This window comes from Protopterus annectens, chromosome 2.part0 (assembly GCF_019279795.1).
Source record: "Protopterus annectens isolate FY-2018-M chromosome 2.part0, PAN1.0, whole genome shotgun sequence".
NCBI classification, from domain to species: domain Eukaryota; kingdom Metazoa; phylum Chordata; order Ceratodontiformes; family Protopteridae; genus Protopterus; species Protopterus annectens.
The window spans coordinates 252403980-252423202 of record NC_056728.1 but is presented as its reverse complement, the minus strand read 5'-3'; the positions used below and the strand labels follow the sequence as shown (position 1 = coordinate 252423202).

Genomic DNA, 19223 nt, shown 5'->3' with positions numbered 1-19223 from the left:
AGCACTGCCAGGATCTGGACACTGTCATTCAAATAATACCTTGCATTCAGAAGGAATTTTCGTGGTGGGCTCAGGAATGTCACCTAAACAAGGGACTCTCTGTGACCCGCCAGAGGCGAGTCAGATTTTAACGACAGATGCCTCAGACAAAGCTTGGGGAGCTCATCTAAATGGAAAGTGGATACAAAACAAGTGGCCTGTCAGACTACAACATCTACATATCAACATGAAGGAGATGTTAGCAGTCCAGTTTGCATTAATAGCTTTCAAGGAATTCCTTCTTCCAGGACAGGTGTTGATTCTAACAGACAACACAACTGTCATGTGGTACATCAACAAGCAAGGGGAACGATTCTTATCCTCTATGCAGGCAAGCAATGATTTTGTGGGAGACTGCTCTCAGTTTACAGCTCAATCTTCAGGCAAGGTTTCTGCCAGGAGCACAGAACTCCTTAGCAGATGTGTTGAGCAGACGAATTATGGATCCCCACGAGTGGAAATTGGATCCTCATGTATTTCAGAAATTGACAGTGTCATGGGGAACTCCAGACATAGATCTGTTCGCTTCTCCACTAAACCATCAGCTGCCAAAGTTTTGCACAAAAAGGTTTCATCCCACAGCTTGGAGAGTGGATGCTCTTTCTTTCAATTGGAGCAATCTTCATGTGTATGCCTTTCCACCTCTGCCTCTCCTCCCAAAGGTACTTCTGAAGGTCAGACAGGACAACCCAAGGATGGTTTTAATAGCTCCAGATTGGCCTCGACAGCACTGGTACCCATTACTAAGAAGTCTAGTACGGAAGCCTCCATGGCCTTTGCCTTCGATTCCACACCTGTTGTCACAGGAGGACAGCCATTTGCTCAATGTCAAGCTTCACTCTCTGCACCTAACAGCCTGGCATATTCTGTTTTGAACCATAGTGGGCCTCCACTTCCTCAGCAAGTTTTGAATGTTATTTTGGAAGCTAGAAGGCCTAGTACAAGGAAAGTGTACGCGGATAAATGGAAGAGATTTTTATTTTGGAGTGCAGCAAAAGATTTTGATGTTTCTGGGCCTAATTTGAGTGTGGCTCTTCAATATCTTACTGAGTTACTGGACAAAGGTTTGTCTTTCTCTTCTATTAAGGTTCATGCTGCAGCAATTTCGGCTCACTATGATTGTGACCCACCATTGTTTTCTCATCCTTTGTTCAAGCAATTTCTTAGAGGGGCAAAGAATATAAGACCCCCACGAAAAGCTCCTGCTCCTGCTTGGGATCTCAATTTTGTGTTGGAGAAACTCACTCTACAACCTTTTGAGCCTGCAGCTACTGCTGAGTTGAAATATTTATCATGGAAGACTGCTTTTTTATTGGCCATTACCTCTGCAAGAAGGGTGTCTGAATTACAGGCCCTTATGGCGGTTGAGCCTTTCTTGATTTTCCATAAGGATAGGGTATCATTATGTACTAATCCTTCCTTTATGCCTAAGGTGGTTTCTAGTGTGGCTTTAAACCAAACTATTCATTTGCCTACTTTTTATGCAAATCCCCAAAATAAAGGGGAAAAGATTTTGCACACTTTAGATGTTCACAGGCAGTTGCGTTATTATTTGGACAGAACTAAAGGGTTCAGGCAGTCTCAGCAGTTGTTTGTTTCTTTTGCTTTGAGTTCTCAGGGCAAGCCTGTGTCAAAACAAACTATTTCTAAGTGGATTGGGTTTTGCATTGCTTTCTGTTATTCCCATCATGGCAAGGAGATTCCAGCTGGGATTAGGCCTCATTCCACTAGGGCTACTGCCACTTCAACAGCTTTTTGAGGGAGTGGCAACCAAGGATATTTTGGAGGCAGCTACTTGGAGTTCTGTGCATACTTTCTCTAGGCATTATCACCTGCCACTTTACTCTAAGTCCAGGGCTGGTTTTGCCACTGCTGTTTTGCAGGGCATTTTGGCAGCTCCTGCTTCCTTGTAGTTAGCCATCCTCCCTTACCTCTGCTTTGGGATTCTACCCAAGTGTAAGGACTGCAGCAATGTGAGATGAAGAACATAGTACAGTTTTGTACCTACCATAAATGTAGATGTTCGAAGATCCACATTGCTGCAGTCCAATTTACCCTCCCTCCTTCCCCTCTGTAGTTACAGGTGGTTGTGTGGGTTGGGTTGTACATATTGTGTATATTGTATATATATTGTACATATAGTTAGTGCAAGGGTGGTTGGTTGGTTGTTTGCTGTCTTTTGGTTTTGACCTTTATTTTTAGGGTCTTCTGACATCTGGGGCAAGAAAAGACTGAGGATATGACGTCGGTCATGCGCATTTGTACCCTGACGTTCTGATGTCAGTCAAATGCGCCCTGACCGACGTCAGCCTTATACTTTGATATTCGGGCCGACCGAGGACAGCGGACTACCCGAGTGTAAGGACTGCAGCAATGTGGATCTTCGAACATCTACATTTATGTTAGGTACAAAACTGTACTTTGTTGGGTGTCTAAGTCCAGCAAGTCCTGCATTTTTCTGTTGAACTAGAGCTGGCCATTGTACAGTTATGCCCAGGACTTCATAAAGGGGTACTCTACATATGATGCCACTGTATCTTGGCAACTAACATTGTGCAGTGCTAAGGAATGTAGACTGATGGATTTCAGCACAAGGTTTTAGATGGGAGGAGTGTGTGTGTGTGTGTGTGGGGGGGGGGGGGTGAAAACACTGTCACTTCCTAATTTAGATGTATGCATTTCCAGAAGAGGAAATGGTGATCCTTGGCATGCAGAAGGAGATCAACTACAGTGCAAAGATCAGTGCCCGTAGTCAGCAGATTTGGCAAACTATTTATCATTTGGGTGACATGAAGAAAGGATACTAGCTTATTCATTTGTTCATTTTGATACTGTTTTGGAGCCCGCATCTACCCATGACCATTGCGCCGTTGTTCCATACATTCCCCCTGCTTCTTGGCATTTGAAGATATTGAGGTTCAGAATGGAAGTGTCTGGAATCTTGGGCCATCATCCTAAATGGAGTCTGATTTTTTTTTTTTTTTTTGTCCTAAACTTTCCATGTGCTGGATGTTAGACAAGTTAGTGTGTCTGCAATGCCTCTCTGTAGGTACTTGCTTCCACACCTACTGTGGCTGCTACATCCTGCCTTCTGACATGGAGTACGCATTTCTGAGATATTACATACAGTTGTCATGTTTATAATGGAATGTGAAACAGTTTGTCCACAGCTGGGTACTCATACTCACTACCTTACTGGTCACAAAGTGATCTTGTACCATTTGGGTCATAGTCAGGACTTAATCCTTACATTCCTTGAAGCTGAAGCAAGTGTCGCTGTATTAAACTTTGCTGTTATTCTGCTGAACAATGCAGAGTTCAAATTGTGTGTGCAGTCGAAGTGTCATACATTGTGAAGTCAGTGAATTACGTCTCTTAAGGTCTAAGTGCACTGAAATCTAGCAGGCAACTTCAGCAAGGAACTATCCTTTTATCTAAAGGTTAAAAGGATCTTTAATTGTTCTCTGAGTCTAGCACTTCATGGTGGCCCACGACACTACCACGTATAGGTGCTTTCATTTTCAGTTTTCTTTAAATGCAGCACAGATTAAGCTGTGTGACGTACCTCTTCAAGGCTTTTAAACATCAGAGATTGTGCCAACATACCTCTTCAAGACTTTTAAACATCACAAATGGTGGCACGCATGCCTTTCAGGCATTCATCAAGTGTTCCTTCTTAAATTGTAGTTTTTTTTTTGCTAAAGTACATATTTACAGCTAGATCAGTCAGTTTACTACCAGCTCACCCACAGTAATTTCACAGTAGCATTTAATTCCCAAAGCCTTAAAATGCTAAATCACCAGAAACTGTGATAAAAGCACTGCCTTAATGAAGATGGTCACTGGTTAAGGTGGTGGTGCATATTTCTTTACATTTTATAAACATGGAGTTAGGTGAGTTAGTGTCCACATATTCAGTATTTTAAACAATCAGGTCATTTAAACCTCTCGTGTATTTAAATTGAGGTTTAATATGAACCATTAATAGCAGGGAAATGCAGCCATGCAGAACAAAACTTTGTAAGTCACTGCCTTATCCTTGTGAGTGGGGACATTTAGCCTTTTTTCACAGCTATTGTTCATTTTTCTTTATTATTCAAAAGTTCTCTGCCTTTTTTTTAACTCAGGATTCACATAATCAAACTTTAACAGCCTGAATGATGAAACCAGGCATATAGGATAAATCATTTGAAAAATGATTTACCCTGGCTTTCCTTTCCATATGTTGCAACATTTTGTTAAACTGTTGGTATTGTTTGATAAGAGTTATTGAAATATGTAAATGGTTGCAGCATTCTTAATCAAAATATGGTGTCATAAATTATTTAAAAAAAAAATGCAGATTTTGTGGAGAAAGCAGGATAAAAATAGCAGAAACTGCAGAAAAATTGTCTGCAGTTTTCCAATGGCCCTGGAAATGGTAAATGAAGTCTGTCTGGAGATCAACTTTAGTGTGTTTTGGAGCCTAAAGGCAAGAGTGTAGCCAGACATGCTCTTTGTACTCAGAGTACATTTTTTTCTGAGCATCACATCAATGCTTTTTTTTTCAGGTCATAGGTCTACAACTGTCTAAAGAAAGTCTTTAACAACAGGTGCAATACTGCTAATCTAAAAACTGTATTTTAATATTTTTAGGGGAAACTGAAAATGTTAATTGCATTTGTTAAGTGCTTGGGGTAGCACTTTGAGAGATGTCCATTTTTATGTGATAGGTGTCCAAGGAGGGTAGCACTAGGACCTTGCGAGTACAAAATGGAATTTGCTTGCTGTACTGCTGCCCAAAGGTAACAGGGCCAAAGGAGCTATAGGAGAGACTCCTTGCAATTCACCTCATTGAAGATGAAATGTGGCAAGCAAGTTCTGACGCTGATTTTTATCTGCTAGTAAGGATCATGAAATCAGAGCCATCTACAGAGAATCATTGTTAGAATTTTGTCATCAGTTCCTGACAAGGCCAGATATACCCAAAGTGCTCACTTTCCTTTGCACAGTGACCCATCACACAGTATCTAACACCCACACCTCATTCACGGTCTGTCCCTTGCACCAGACAAGTGCAGCCTTTCCACTTCTTGATCTGCAAATTCTGAGAGCACTGAGGCACGTCCTTCTGTAAACATATAAGGGAATTGATACCTGTCCCCAACAGCTTTCTTTGCGACAACTTCTCCTTTGGATAAAGTTACTGTCATATGAAAGTTCTTTGTTTTGCTCTGAACAAACACCATTTTTTACAAAGTGCTCTTGTTTGGATTGTATTTAATACTGTAGTATTCATCACAGCCCTAGCCATTGTGATAGTTGCTTCACAGGAGAAGACCCATAGTGGTTCTATTCCTGGACAAATGATTCCTGATGGTCTTGTCAAGGTCTTTCTGGTAATGACTATTGATTTGGTAATTCTGTCTTGCACGTTCTAGGGATAACCATCAACTAGAACATTCCTCTCTTATCAAAGCACAGGAAATTATGTTCATTGGGATGGAGCTGGATACTCTTGGTTGCCATTATTTTTTCCTTCCCACTGAAAGGGTCTTGGAGGTTATGGCCCTAGCATTCTGAGAGAGGATGCAGAGATGTGCAGAAACCTGATTCTTTCAGTGCCCCTTGAGTCTCACTTTGGTCGTCCTAATTTCTCATTTGCATAAAACAGATGAGGGTTTTTGGATAATAAGGGGTCAGTGGCTTTGGAGTAATCACTTTCTCAGTTTGTTTGCTGGTGTCCGACTCCTGTCACCAGGTTCTAAAGTGTTGGGCTTCGCTTTGCGTTCAAGTTTCATTGTAAGGTTACCCTTCCTTCAGCTAGTTGTTGCATTATGATAACTGATGTTTTACTGTTGGGTTAAGAAGCCCACTATGCTTTTTCCTGGTGCTAACAGAAGCTAGGCTGGTAGGGATCTCAACCTCTAAACACAAGAATTGTGGACAACAAAAAATGAAAGACAAAAGTCCAAACTCAAGGGCAGATTTTAAATATTATTCCAGACAGAAACCACCAAAATGATAAAATTGAAACAGCTCACAATAAGGTAAATCCAGTAGAAAAATCCAGTATTTCAGTAGAAAAACAGCTTTATTTAAATGCCACAATCCTGTTCAACGTTTTTCATCAAGATAAGACTTTGTCAGAATACAAACATCTACAGCAGTACACTGCCTTATATAGAACCTACCCTACATTGGTAATCCTCTAATTACACAATTAACTAATTTAAAAGATACCACCCACATTAAAGAAACAACACAAACTGAAAAGCTTTTTACAAAAAATGTGGTGAAGTTTGTAAGTTAACCCATAAGTACTGTTTTTCAGGAAATGAGCTTTAACCTATCAAATCTGAAGGTATAAATAACATTCATAAATGTTGATATTATTGTGAGCTGTTTCAATTTTATCATTTTGGTGGTTTCTGTCTGGAATTACATTTCGTTTCGTTTTGTGGTTGGTACTAAGCAGATTTTAAATATTGGTATTGTATATTTAGAAAGTTGCTAGAATAGCAGTTTTGCACTAAGATGCTATTTTTCTGAAATATGTGAAATCAAGTATCTGCCATTACTTAGCAACTACAGTCCTCAATGATTTGCCAGAAAACCACACATTTAGTGAGCAAACCAAAATATGAGGCAAAATCTGGGACATTCTGTAGAATCAGGGAGAGTTGAAAGCTTCAGGTATGACTATTTCATTAGATTTCCTTATTCTGCCTTTACCTTGTAGTCGAGGCAACAGAGGTGACTTAAAGCTGATATATTCTTCCTTCCATTTTTCAGAAATACTTAGTGAAAGAGGTGGTTCATTTACCAGGGAATGGTATCTTCTATGTTTCGGACCTGTCTTGTATCTCTTTGACTGGGATCTTAATTATTGCATGAACACAGTGGATGTTTCTGACATGGTGCATCATGAGTTGGAATCTGTCATTTGATTGACTGGAAGATGGTCGACCCAACTCACTGATTAAAATGTGCATTCTGGCTCTGTTGCTGGGAGTGCATCTTCCAGCCCCTCCCCTAGTTTCATTGGCCATCAAGTGTAATAGAGTTTTGGAAACATGGCTTTGCCCTTGAAGGGGGGGGATCTGTTTTTAAGTCCCTGCAAATTCAGTTTTTCAAGTTTTATTTTCCTGTCCAAAAAAACTCTGTTCATCCAAATTTGATCTCCTAAGTTGGCATGCATTTATTGGTATTACCAAGTGCTGTGGTAGCGTTGTCCCGTTCGATTCTCAGCTAAAGCGTCTTCTGTGTGGAGACATGCGTGAATGGGCGTACCTTCGTTGAAGGTTGTGCGTCAGGGCCGGCAACTCGGCACATAAAAATCTTCTGCCAATCATTAGCGGACCGGAGTTCTGCTGTGGCGACCCCTAATTGGGAAAAGCCGAAAGACGCAACAACAACAACCAAGTTTGAAGATGGGTGCAACACTGCATTGTTAAACAGTTCCTTAAATAAATCAACCTTTAACAACCCCTTTTCCATGGAACCTGAAGTTCTTGATTGACAAACCACTCCATCCACTATTTAAACAAACTAGTTGTTTAGGTTTGAAGTTAATCTTTTGGAAAATACTTTTTTAATGAGCATGGTTTCCACTCAGTCTATGAACTGCAGACCCGTATCTGTAGGTAACCCTACTTGTTTTTCACAAAGTTCAGGTGTCTCATGGCTAATGTTATTTTCCTGACAAAAAATATATAATCTATATTTTCCTGTCAAAGTTGATCTCTCTAAGCTGTCTCCCACTTAGTAACTTCAACTCCCTGTTTTCTGTCCAGTAACAGAATGTAGGGGAAAGAGAGGACTTGTACGCACTTGATTTTCGCCATCACTTGAGGTTTTGTCATATTTCCATGAGTTCAGGAGCATGGACCATTTGTTCATCTGCTTTGTGTAAACAAGGAAGGTCTGTCTGTAACTAAGAAGTCCTAGGCCTATGGATTGCAGACTGATTCATGTTTTGCATTTGATTGCCTAAACTGCAGAGGTCCTTCAGGGTCAGCTAGAGCAGATGTTTCTGTTGTGAGAAAAGAACCTCTTTAGTGGGTAATTATTGCCCTTCCTGTGTCCATGTATGCTGGTTAGCAACCTGTTTCTGTCTGCATCCATCTATTTCCATTTACTTTGGATAAATTTATAATTTTATTCATTTAAGTCGCATCTTAGGGTCAAGTATGGGTGCACAGTAGCTGTGGTACTCTCTTGTAGTTGTACATTTGAAGTCGCAACGTGGAACAGCTTGAGAGACATGCAGAACTAGAGTTGCTGGAATTTTCTTTCCAAATTCAGGACCTCAGAAAGGGAAATCACAAAACTGACACACTGAAAATAGCCTTCTAACAGGTTCATCTGATATGGTGAGTACATATAGTGTTTAATCTGCATGGACGACTCATGACAGATTGTACTAGAACTGTACTGACACTCAGTGACAGTGTGAATTGTGACATACTGTCCAATTCTTTATGGTATTATGCATTTTTAGGCCTGAATTGGCAGTCTTTCCCTTTCCTTTTCTACAATACTTGTGCATGTTTAAGAACTGCATGAAATTGGATTGTGGATTTTTATAAGTTTTTAAGCACATTTAAAGAGTGGAATGCACTGACTAATCACCCTGTGTAGGAATGGGAGTTGCATGTGACTTTGTTTTTAAGACTTGTGCATATCTCCTAAGTTAGTGTTTGTTGGTTTACATGAGTTTCTTATGGTGGCATGGACTTTGGTGGTAAATTTTGAATAAAATACCCTGGTGAGTGACTAAAATTGCATCGGAAGGACCGAAGTGCCATTGTCATTAATACTCTCTCTGTTGTCCATTTCATTCTTCCTCACCACTGGGTAATAGGATCCAACATTGGATCCAATCAGGCCATTTCAAAAGACTGCTGCTTCAAGTCTTGAACTCCCCCCACTCCCATAATGCCCTACATTTCCTCTAACTCCTCAGATCTCGTTTACTGCCTTCCTGGTTAGATGTGATTGCAACTGGTCTCGAGCGACTTACAGATAAGTTTAGTTTCTTCAGCGTTTTCTTTCCCTCCATCTTTTTATGCTTTCAGAGTTTTTCTAAGTATATTTCCACCTCCCCTCCTGACTTTAGGCTTTCCATTGGCGTTAGAGTTGTTCCTTTCCCTCTCCAAGTTCCTTCTCTCCCGTCTAGCCATTTGCCTACGTCTGTTTCTTCTCTGTTCTATCGAGAGAAAAAAAAAAATCTTTGCGTGTCTTTATTTTTATAGTTAGGTGTTAATCTTGTGCCCATTAGCTAGGGTTTGGCAGTGGTGTGTGTATGTTTTTTTTTTTTTCCTACCTTCTTTGCGTGTGTTTGGTGCTATTGTGTTAATGGCAAACATACCCATTGGCTTTTAGTGATGCACCTTTTGTGGGCACAAAATTCCAAATTCTGATGCCCACGAGAGGTGTGTCTATAGCTTAGGTGCTTCTCACTTAGAGCAGCACTGTAAAATTTGTGTGGGATTCAACCCTCCACGCTTTAGCAGATCGTCAAAACAAATTAATCTTCAAAAGGGCTTCTGCCCTTGTCTGGAGCTCAAAAGCCTGCCAATCCTGGAGTTTTAACAGAACCCAAGAAGTGTGCCTTTCCATCTTTCACGGGGATTTCAGTTTTGGTGCCAGAGAAAAGGCAAACCTTGTCGGATCTATCCTTGTAAGATCAGAGAAAAAAACAGACTTCCCTTGGACCAATGTTATTTACAGCGGATGTGACTTCTTCACGGGTCCGACCTCCTTCAAATCCAAAGGTGTTAGGTCCAAAGTTCCTATTGGATCCATCTGAGAGAGTTTTGATCTGGAGTTCTCCATCTCCAGTTAAGTCTTCTTTGGATCCAAAGACCACGGATTGAAGATCTTGGAGCCATAAACCAAGACACAGCAAGTCACCATCTCTAGCTAGTTCTACCCTTTCTTTAGTCTGTTCCAGGTCTTCTAGACTTTCCCGTTCTGAGATGGACAGGATGATACAGAATTTACTTAAGGCTGAAATCGACATGGGGCTTTTACAATCTCTGTCCCTTCTTTGATCCATGAGACCCCCATCACCTGTGCTAGTCAAGGATCCCTGGGTTTGTCAGCTTTTCAGGTGGCAAAGAGGGCATTCTCTAGGCCTAGAAATGCATGCCCCCCCCCCCCGGAACCTCTACAGTCCTCATCTGGTACAAGCACTGGTCCCAGTCATTCTGTCCATGGTCAGCCTGTCCAGGAAGTCCTCCAAGCCTGCCCCTCTACAGGGAGACACCTCCTCTTCCGAGTCCTTCCCTGACTGTCCCACAGAGGATGTGCAACAGAAAGCACGTAGACTCCTCCTCGGAGTCTCTGACCAAGGACACTGATTTCAGTGATGGAGAAGGATCCTCTCAATCGACACTCGAAGACATCTCCTTCAGAAATATCCTAGAGATCCTGAGGTGAAAGGGTGGAAGATCTTCCCAGCACCTCCTTCTGAGGAATTGGTGATTCTGGAGGGTTTTGGGATGGGCCCATATATGACCTGGGTGACTCCACCGAACTCATTGACCTAGTTTCCGGCTGGGCTTGGAAGGAACCGGACACCGTTGTGCCCATCTCAAAGCTCACCAACAAGTTCCTAAGCGTACCATCTGATCTCTCTCATTGTAATAAAGGCATTCCAGTTGATGCCATCAGTGTCAGCAGCCACAAAGGAGGAGTTTGCAGAACAGAGCTCCTCTGTCCATCCCCTGAACAAGAAGTCTCGTGAGTTGGACAGGTACGGGAAGCACATCTATGCTTGGGCTACTTTTATGCTGAGAGCATTAAACTATTTGGCACATTTCACTCACCTTCAGAGGGATTTGGTCAAAGAACTCACCAACTCGAGTACATGTTCGAGGAGGACTTTAGCAAAGTTCCCCCAGCTGTTGACTCTTGCTTCCTAGTCTAATTCATCGATGAGGTTGATTTCCAATGCGGCGGAAGGAACATCTCTAGCAGCCGGATCAGGCATAGCCCTCAGGAGATATGCATGATTGAGGCTTTGCGGGTTCACAGAACCATTCAAGGCTTCCTTTACCAATGCCCCTTTGATGGTTCTTCTTTGTTTGGACCATCGGTTAAGGAAACACCCGCAGTGATAAAGAGAGAAAGACCCTGTCTGCTGTAGGGATCAAGTTTTTTTCCCCTTAAAGGCCTTTTTCAAGGAATCAGCATAGTAGGAAGAAAATGTGGTTCAGAAAGTCTCATGGTTCTTTCCAGGTTTCTCACGAAGACTCCTCATCCGGAGGCAGAGGACAAGGATTTAATGGGAGACACCACCCTAGAGGCAGAGAGGGGTCCGCAAAATGGGTGTGTCAGTGCTCCTGAAGTGCTGCCCGACTGTCCTACTCTAGTGGCAGTTGGGGACAGACTTTCATTCACCTAGACACCTGGGCAAAACTATCAAATGACATCTGGATGCTAAACATAATTTTCAGAGGTTATTACAGTCCTTTTTTTCTTCCTCCCCTACCCCCCCCCCCCCAAAAGGAATCTCCCTGATGTTCTACCCAGTCAGAGGGAGTATGCCATGCAAGAATTTTAAAAACTTAGAGAAACGTCATCCAGCAGGTCCCAACTGAACAACAAGGATGTGGGACTTATTCATGCTTCTTTTTGATGCCAAAAAGGACATCAGATCTAAGGCCAGTATTGGACCTGAGCAAGCCAAGTCTGTATGTCAAGAAGTCAGTTTCACATGGTGACTTTTCAGTCCAATCTTCCATTACTATACAAGGGACTGTTGATGTGCTCTGTAGATCTCCAGGATGCATACTATCACATAAAGATCGACAGATGCTCCAGGAGAGACTTGCTCTCGAGTGGGAGCCAATCATTACCCATTCAGAGCACTGCTCTTTGGACTCACCACAGCCCCATGGATGTTTACCAAATGTATGTCAGTAGTGGCAGCTTACCTGAAACTGCAAGGATTCCAGGTGTTTCCTTACTTAGACGATTGGCTTTTAACTGCACTAGCGAGGCATTAACTGATTCAAGCAATGCAGTGCCTATTAGACACCAGCAGTCAGCTGGGGATCACAATAAATTTGGTAACGTCAAAACCAACACCTGTGCAAAGGACAGAGTTCATAGGAAGGCAACTGAATACAGTCACTGAAGTAGCAGATTTAATGTTATGAAGTGTGTAATTCCTGTGGTAAGTCGAAGTCTTACTGGATATGCTCGCACCCCCAGCAGGATTTATCCTATGAACTTTAGGTTTTATGTTCACTGGCATACTTCTAGTACCACTGGCAAGATTCTTTGTGAGTGCGTCAGTGGACTCCAGCAGTTCAGTGGTCCATTTTGTATAATCCGTTAAATGCCCTGTTCAAGCTGACTCAATTTTGCAAACGTCATCTTCAATGGTGGATGCTATCGGGCAATGTGTAGCTGGACAGGCCATTTTCCCTTCCCCCTCCAATGGCCACAGTGACCATGGACACTTCCTTGTTGGGGTCGCTGGGCATTATGAAGAAAGATTGGTCCAAGGCATGTGGTCCCCAACAAAGACCAAATTGCACATCAGTATTCTGGAAATGAGAGCAGTCCTTCTGATGTTGCAAACTTCAAAACTACCTACCTTTGGTTAGCAGTTCACACAGACATGTCACTAGTCTGGTATATCAACAAATAGGGGGGAACCCATTCATACCCATTTTGCAGGCAGGCCATGAGAGTGTGGGAATGGGCAATCTCTCTGAATCACTTTCTTATTGCAGTGCACATTCCCAGGGAGACAAATGTTGTAGCAGGCAGACTCAGCAGACTTATGTTGAGTTCACATGAGCGGTCCCTGAATCAATCAGTAATAAACAAAATCTTCTTCCGATGGGGCCAACCTTGCTGCGACCTTTTTGCATCTCCCCTGAACACCAAATGTAGCAATTACTTTGATCTGACCCACCCCAAGCGGGGAGTCACCCAGGGATGCTCTAGTGCACAATTGGCCTCCGGGTCTCCTGTACGCTTACCCTCCAGTTCCCAATTCTTTTGATTCTGAAAGTTCTACAGAAAGCCAGCAGGATAAAAGAGTACTCTAATCCTCATTGCTCCTTTCTGGCCTCGTCAGGTATGGTTTCCCTTTCTACAGTCTCACGCCAAATATCCACCATGGATACTGGATCCTAAACAGGATCTGATTTCTCACCCATCAGAACATCCAACCTCTCCGTCTCAAATCCCTAAGACTAACTGCTTGGTTCCTCTACTTCCATTGATTCTAAGAAAGTCCAGGCTGACCTCCTCTGTCTGAGAAATCATACTTGCTTCTCAAAAACCTTCTACAAAAAAGGTGTACAATAGCGAATGGAAGAGATTTTCAGTGTGAGCATCGAACCAGAACATTGACCCCTTTTAGCTCCCATTTCAGGTATTTCTCTTTTCCTGAGTTCTGTTTTTTCAGGATGGAGCAAGTTTTTCCTATGATTAAGTTGCAATTGCTAGCAATTGCTAATTTCCACGTTGCAGAAGATTCTAATGCACTAACTTCCATCTCAGCATCCAGATTATGCAAAGCCTTTATGGAAGGAATTTTTCTACTCAGACTCCCAGTCTGCATCTTCGGATCTGATTTTAATCCTACAATGTCTCACTCGGAGACCCTTTGAACTGGTGGACTCCGGCAACATAAAATTTCTATCTTGGAACACCATTTTTCTTGTGGCCATTACTTCAGCCAAAAGGGTATCAGAACTTCATCCAAGCCAACATATATTTTTCAAAGACAGTGTTTCTCTGAGAACGAATCCTTCCTTTTTGCCTAAGGTGGCCACAGAGACTAACATTAGCCAGTCCATTTATCTTCCAGTCTTTTTTCCTAACCATTCCAACAAGGGTGAATATATGCTTCACCTACTTGACGTTCATAGACCGTTGCATTTCTATCTATGCAGGACAAAGGAACATAGGATATCTAAGCAGCTATTCATATCCTTTTCACCCAGATGGCTAGGCCAAGCAGTGTGTAAAGTATCCCTAAGGAAATGGATCATTAATTGCATGTCCACCATCTGTTCTTTAAAGGGTTTGCAGTTGCCCCATCCAGCGAAAGCCCATTTTATCAGGTCAGTGGCCACTTCTTTGGCCTTTTCAGCTAGAACCTCTATTGATGAAATTTGTGCTGTGGCACCTTGGTCAAAGGTGCTTACGTTTGTCTCGTATTACAAATTGGATATAGTGTCCAGAGACTGAGCATCCTTTGACTCAGCATTGCTCAGGCATATCCTTCCATAGCGGTTACCCATGAAGTCAAGTAGCTGATAACTCTAACCCAGTGGTGAAGAAGAATAAATATGGACATCAGATTTAGAAGTTATGTACTTACCATAACTTGGCATCTGTGTTACTCAATTTCATTCTTCCTCACATCCCACCCAACCTTCCCCCTTCCAAAAAGTTTAGAGGTATCTAGAAGAATCACACTTCCATAGTTTTCTAATTTGAGCTCCAGGTTAGGGTGATGATATTGTGTTTCTAAGTTATGTTTTTATACTTATTTCTATTTTCTGGGGCAGTACACTCGATCTGAGGAGTTAGAGGAAATGCAGGGCATTATGGGAGTGGGAGGAGCTTGAACTTGAAGCATCAGTCTTTTGGAATGGCCATATTGTATCTGATGTCGGATCCTATGACCCAGTGGTGAGGAGGAATGAAATTGGATTACACAGATGACAAGTAATGGTAAATACATAACTTTTTATTTCATTAATGGTTCCTGATAGCAAAGTTTTTCCAGGAATGTTAGTGGATTTCAGATGAGAAGGAAAATAAGAAGCTGACGTGCATCACTAATGTAATGTCACACGGGTCTGTTCTGTGCCGAGTAGAAATTTAATTGACAAAGGCATTCCATGGCAGTATGTGAGAGTTGTTCAGTGCTTTTTGCTATAGGAACTGTTATATGTGCATCAACTCTCTTTGACAATGTGGGATGTCTGGGCTGCTTACATTCCCCTGGCAATGAGATCCTTGTCAGGTGTGTGTGGTCACTGTCGCACAGGGTTTTAATGTGTGTGTTGTAACGTTTAAAGGAAACTTCCCAGTTAATTGTTTGTATATTTGTTCATTGCAGAATTAACAAACCTGAGTTAGAACCCAGTGGTTTATTTAATGTCCAGCAGTATCTTCAGCAAATGCCACTGTAAGGCACTAAAACAATAATTTACTTGTCAGTATTAAAGTTACATATAATAAAGCTGAAACTTTAAAGATACAGCCATAAACCCAGATCTATGATGAAAGAACCTATCTGCATGTTAGTATGAAGTGTCCTTGGATGCTTGACGGTTAATTTCCAGTTTTTCTTCAGTAGAATGCCATGTAGCATGTGGACTGCAGACATGTAATTAGAAGTAGAGTCACCTAGTTTTTGTATCCCATATAGATCTATTACTATGGCCATGGACATTTAAATATTGAGCTCTAATAAGACCTATAGTGCTGCTTGTCTTCTTAGAGCTGCACTTCTATTTAGTGTAAACTGTAACACCAAAACTTGCCAAGATTACAATGCTTTGTTCAGTTATGCTTAATTTGTTGTGAACGTGTACCTTGCAGGCAGTCATGAGTTCCTTCTATGTTAATAATTGCTCTGGCAAGGCACACGAGAGCTGAAGAATTAGCAGAAAAGCAAATTTCATGAAGAAATCATGACAGACAGCAAAAAAGTTTAAATCACTCATTGGTAGTAATTAACTTCACACCAATGCTTTAAGTAAATAAAGCAGTATTTAACATGCTGAATGGCTTTATCAATAGGTTACCTTTGAGAGGGGCAGTTATAAGGATTCCAAGAGCTCCTTTGGCGATGAGAAGTACTGAATGTACTTCTGTTAAGCAAGTTGACTACTGCAGCTTGATTGCTGTGATCAAGAAGAGAGAAACATCCAACCTTTAGTTATTTTCCATTAAGCTAATGTGGCAAACTACTACCCCTGTAGTGCTGTTAGTGATTTTTGTAAAAAAAACAGTTGCACAATGGGAAAGAACTAAAATGTAGTTAAGCATACAGTTTTGCACCTTTTTATTTTGCATGGGCAGGGAAGCCAAATGTTGCTTTGATTGCTCATTGTGTCTGTTTTATACCCAAACCATATTAAGAAACAGAATATTTGACACACTGGGGGTTCATTTTGAAGTTATCTTTTGTGTCCATTTTATCTTTTACTACTTGTCTCATTAGAAAACTCGGACTAACGATTATTATGTGATGTTATTTTCATGTTTGAAGCTCATTACAGTGTGATCTTTCCTCATGTTATCATTGTTTGAAAAATCTGCTTTGAAACCAATGACATATATCAGGATATGATGGGTGCAAAGATTTAGCTGTATTCTTGGTTCTTGTTACAAGTGGGACCACTCTTTGATTACCCTAACATTGTCAAGTCATAATTACCACTATTGCTCTGTAAAGAAATGTAAAATAGTTTGTCTCTGCTGCTACAGATAGTTGACCTTTATAAAATAAATACATATTAAATGTAGTATTCACTGCCTCTGTCTTAAGGCATACCCAAAGTTCTTAAATTTGTGTATTTTTTGATAAATGCATCCACACTCTGTTACCTTTCTTCCTGTAAGTAAATTTAAATTTAATGGAAGAATAATACCTGACATATTTGTAATGTATAAAGTAGTAATACACACAGCAAAATAAACTTCCATGGTGTGTTTGATAAACCATCTGTTCTTAACCTTTCTTTGAGCCAGTAATATGTTCAGTGTATCTCTCCAAAATGTAAAGTTTGTTACTCTGAACATTTGCCTGCTCTTGTATGCTCATTATGCTAAGCAGCGATCTTCATACTTTCTGTTTTTTGGGGCAAGCAAATGGAAAAGAGCGGGTCTAGCTTTTTTTACCCAAGGAGAGCTTCAGAAAAGCAAGTATTAGATGTAAAGGCAGGGTACACTGCTCTCCTTTTGGGGAATACGGGAACATAGTATGTGGCTAAGATGATTTTGCTTTGCTGTACTGACTGACTGTTTCTGTCGCCCTCATTTTCAGAGTATTTTATCTCTTTGGATGTATGTGATAGTACACTTAATAAGAAGCCTGAACTTGTCTGTTTAATTGCTATGGGTCTAAAAGCAAATTTGGCACACGGGTGATGATAGTGTCTTACCCAAATCATATCTTGCTGAACAAAAAGTCCAGATAAAAGATGACTTGCAAGCAGACCTGCCAGTTTGTTTGTTCAAAAGTTATTCCATCCTCAGCTGTAGCACCTTTTAATTGCTGCCACTGTATTGTTTCTTATGACCTTTTTTCTTTTTCCTTTGCTGTTTGTCTTAAACAGGCCTCTGATGAAGATGAGCGAATGTCTGTGGGTAGTCGTGGAAGCTTAAGGGTTAGTAATTTGCTAAAGAATTTATATGTTTAATACATTGTGGAAATAATTTGTGTTTCAGAATAACAGTACTGTAGCTACCACCAGCAATCCAGTAATGGGGTTTTGAAGTTAGAAATCAATCCATGCATTTATGTTGCAGTTGCTTTGTGCTTGATTTTTCTAAAACAGCTAACTCCCCCCAAGTCAGTTTTGCCTTTTCTGAATCTCTCTGTAGTTGCAGTCCTGCACCTTGGACCATGTAGTGCACCATAATGGACTCTTAACTGTTGACACTGTAATAAATGCAGTTTATCTTAAGGTTCAGAAAGACTAGCAAGAAATGAAGTAAAAGTTTGTTTACAGCATATTCTGTTTTTATTGATGAGTGAATTTACAAAGTAGGATTTAGCCAAATTAAATAACACTGAGATCATGAAACAAGGAGTTTCAAGTTGTTATGGTATTCCCAAGGATTGACAACAGATCTCTGCATCTCCACCTCCAGCAAATCCTTCCTCTAGAATTGATAACTTTTCCCCCTGGGTCTTTAAAAATATTTCCTCGTGTTTGTGTGCTGTTGTGAGTTCTTTATTTTTTTTTTAATGTCAATAGACTAGGGGCAGTGTGTACGGACTGATATCTTTTAACATTTTTGCTTAAAGGTGTATCCCTTTTCAATACATTAAAATGAGATGTGCAGTAAGTTGCATACCCATGGTGGAAGCTTTGCATGTATTTTATGAAAGGGAGCAATTGTGTGTGTGTGTGTTTGTGTATGTGTGTATATATATATATATATATATATATATATATATATATATATATATGTATGTGTGTGTGTGTGTGTGTGTGTGTATGTATGTATATATATATATATATATATATATATATATATATATATATGTATGTGTGTGTGTGTGTATGTATGTATATATATATATATATATATATATATATATATATATATATATATATGTGTGTGTGTGTGTATATGTATACACATATATAATGCACGCACCTGTAAATCTGTGTGTACGCACGTGATGACAAATTTATGCAGCCAACTCTATGCACCTGAATATTCTTAAATATTTTCAGTTGTGTGCTCCTGCAAGCTGTCCCTTGTACCTGTGAGGTAAAGACCTTAATCGTTATGCCAGCAAGCAGCGATGTGGTCAGGCTATGCCCATTGTTTGAAAATATCAAGTGTCAGGAGTCATTATTTACATTAGGGCACATGGCCATTGTCCTCCGAGTTTGTTACTGAAAAAGTGTAGTTGCAGATTGAGCAAGTGCTTTGATTTGGTTGCTTGAGTTATAATTTTATGTATGTCCTAGCTGGTAACGCAAGTTTACAAACTGCACAATTGTGCTTTCCCTGTCCCTAAGCAGTATGTGGTGCAATTTAATTGCATTTAAAGCATAACATAATAATTTAATAAATGGACTTCATCTTTATGCACAAGTATGCAAAAGTATAAATACATGGAAATAAAACCACTTTAATGTGTATGGCTTTTAACCAGTCATAGTATGTGTAGTAACAGTTGAATATGAATGCAGTGCACACTGTTAATGTAGCACTCAATGTAATGAAAAACAGATTTGAAAGATTGAGGTTATAACAATGACCTAACTTTTGACCAGCATGTGTCCATAGTTATAAGAAAGTCCTTCTACACTGCACAGCTTATAAACAAAAGGATTGCGTCTATATTTAGGCTTGTCATTGTCTCCCTTTACTCGACCTTCATTAGGCCACTCATTTAGTATAATATTCCCTTTGGTGTATATCAGTCCAGACATATGCTGCAACTGGAACCCCACAGGGATACCTTATTA

At 40.6% G+C, this 19223-nt stretch overlaps 1 protein-coding gene across 1 annotated transcript in view; it reads left to right on the top strand.

Moving 5' to 3' along the window:
- LOC122792731 (cingulin-like) overlaps positions 1 to 19223 on the top strand; it is a 1533502-nt gene that overhangs the window by 613115 nt on the left and 901164 nt on the right. The window contains exon 6 of the mRNA XM_044060313.1: positions 17349 to 17399. Coding sequence (XP_043916248.1) covers positions 17349 to 17399 — 51 coding nt within the window. The remainder of the gene's footprint in view (positions 1 to 17348; positions 17400 to 19223) is intronic.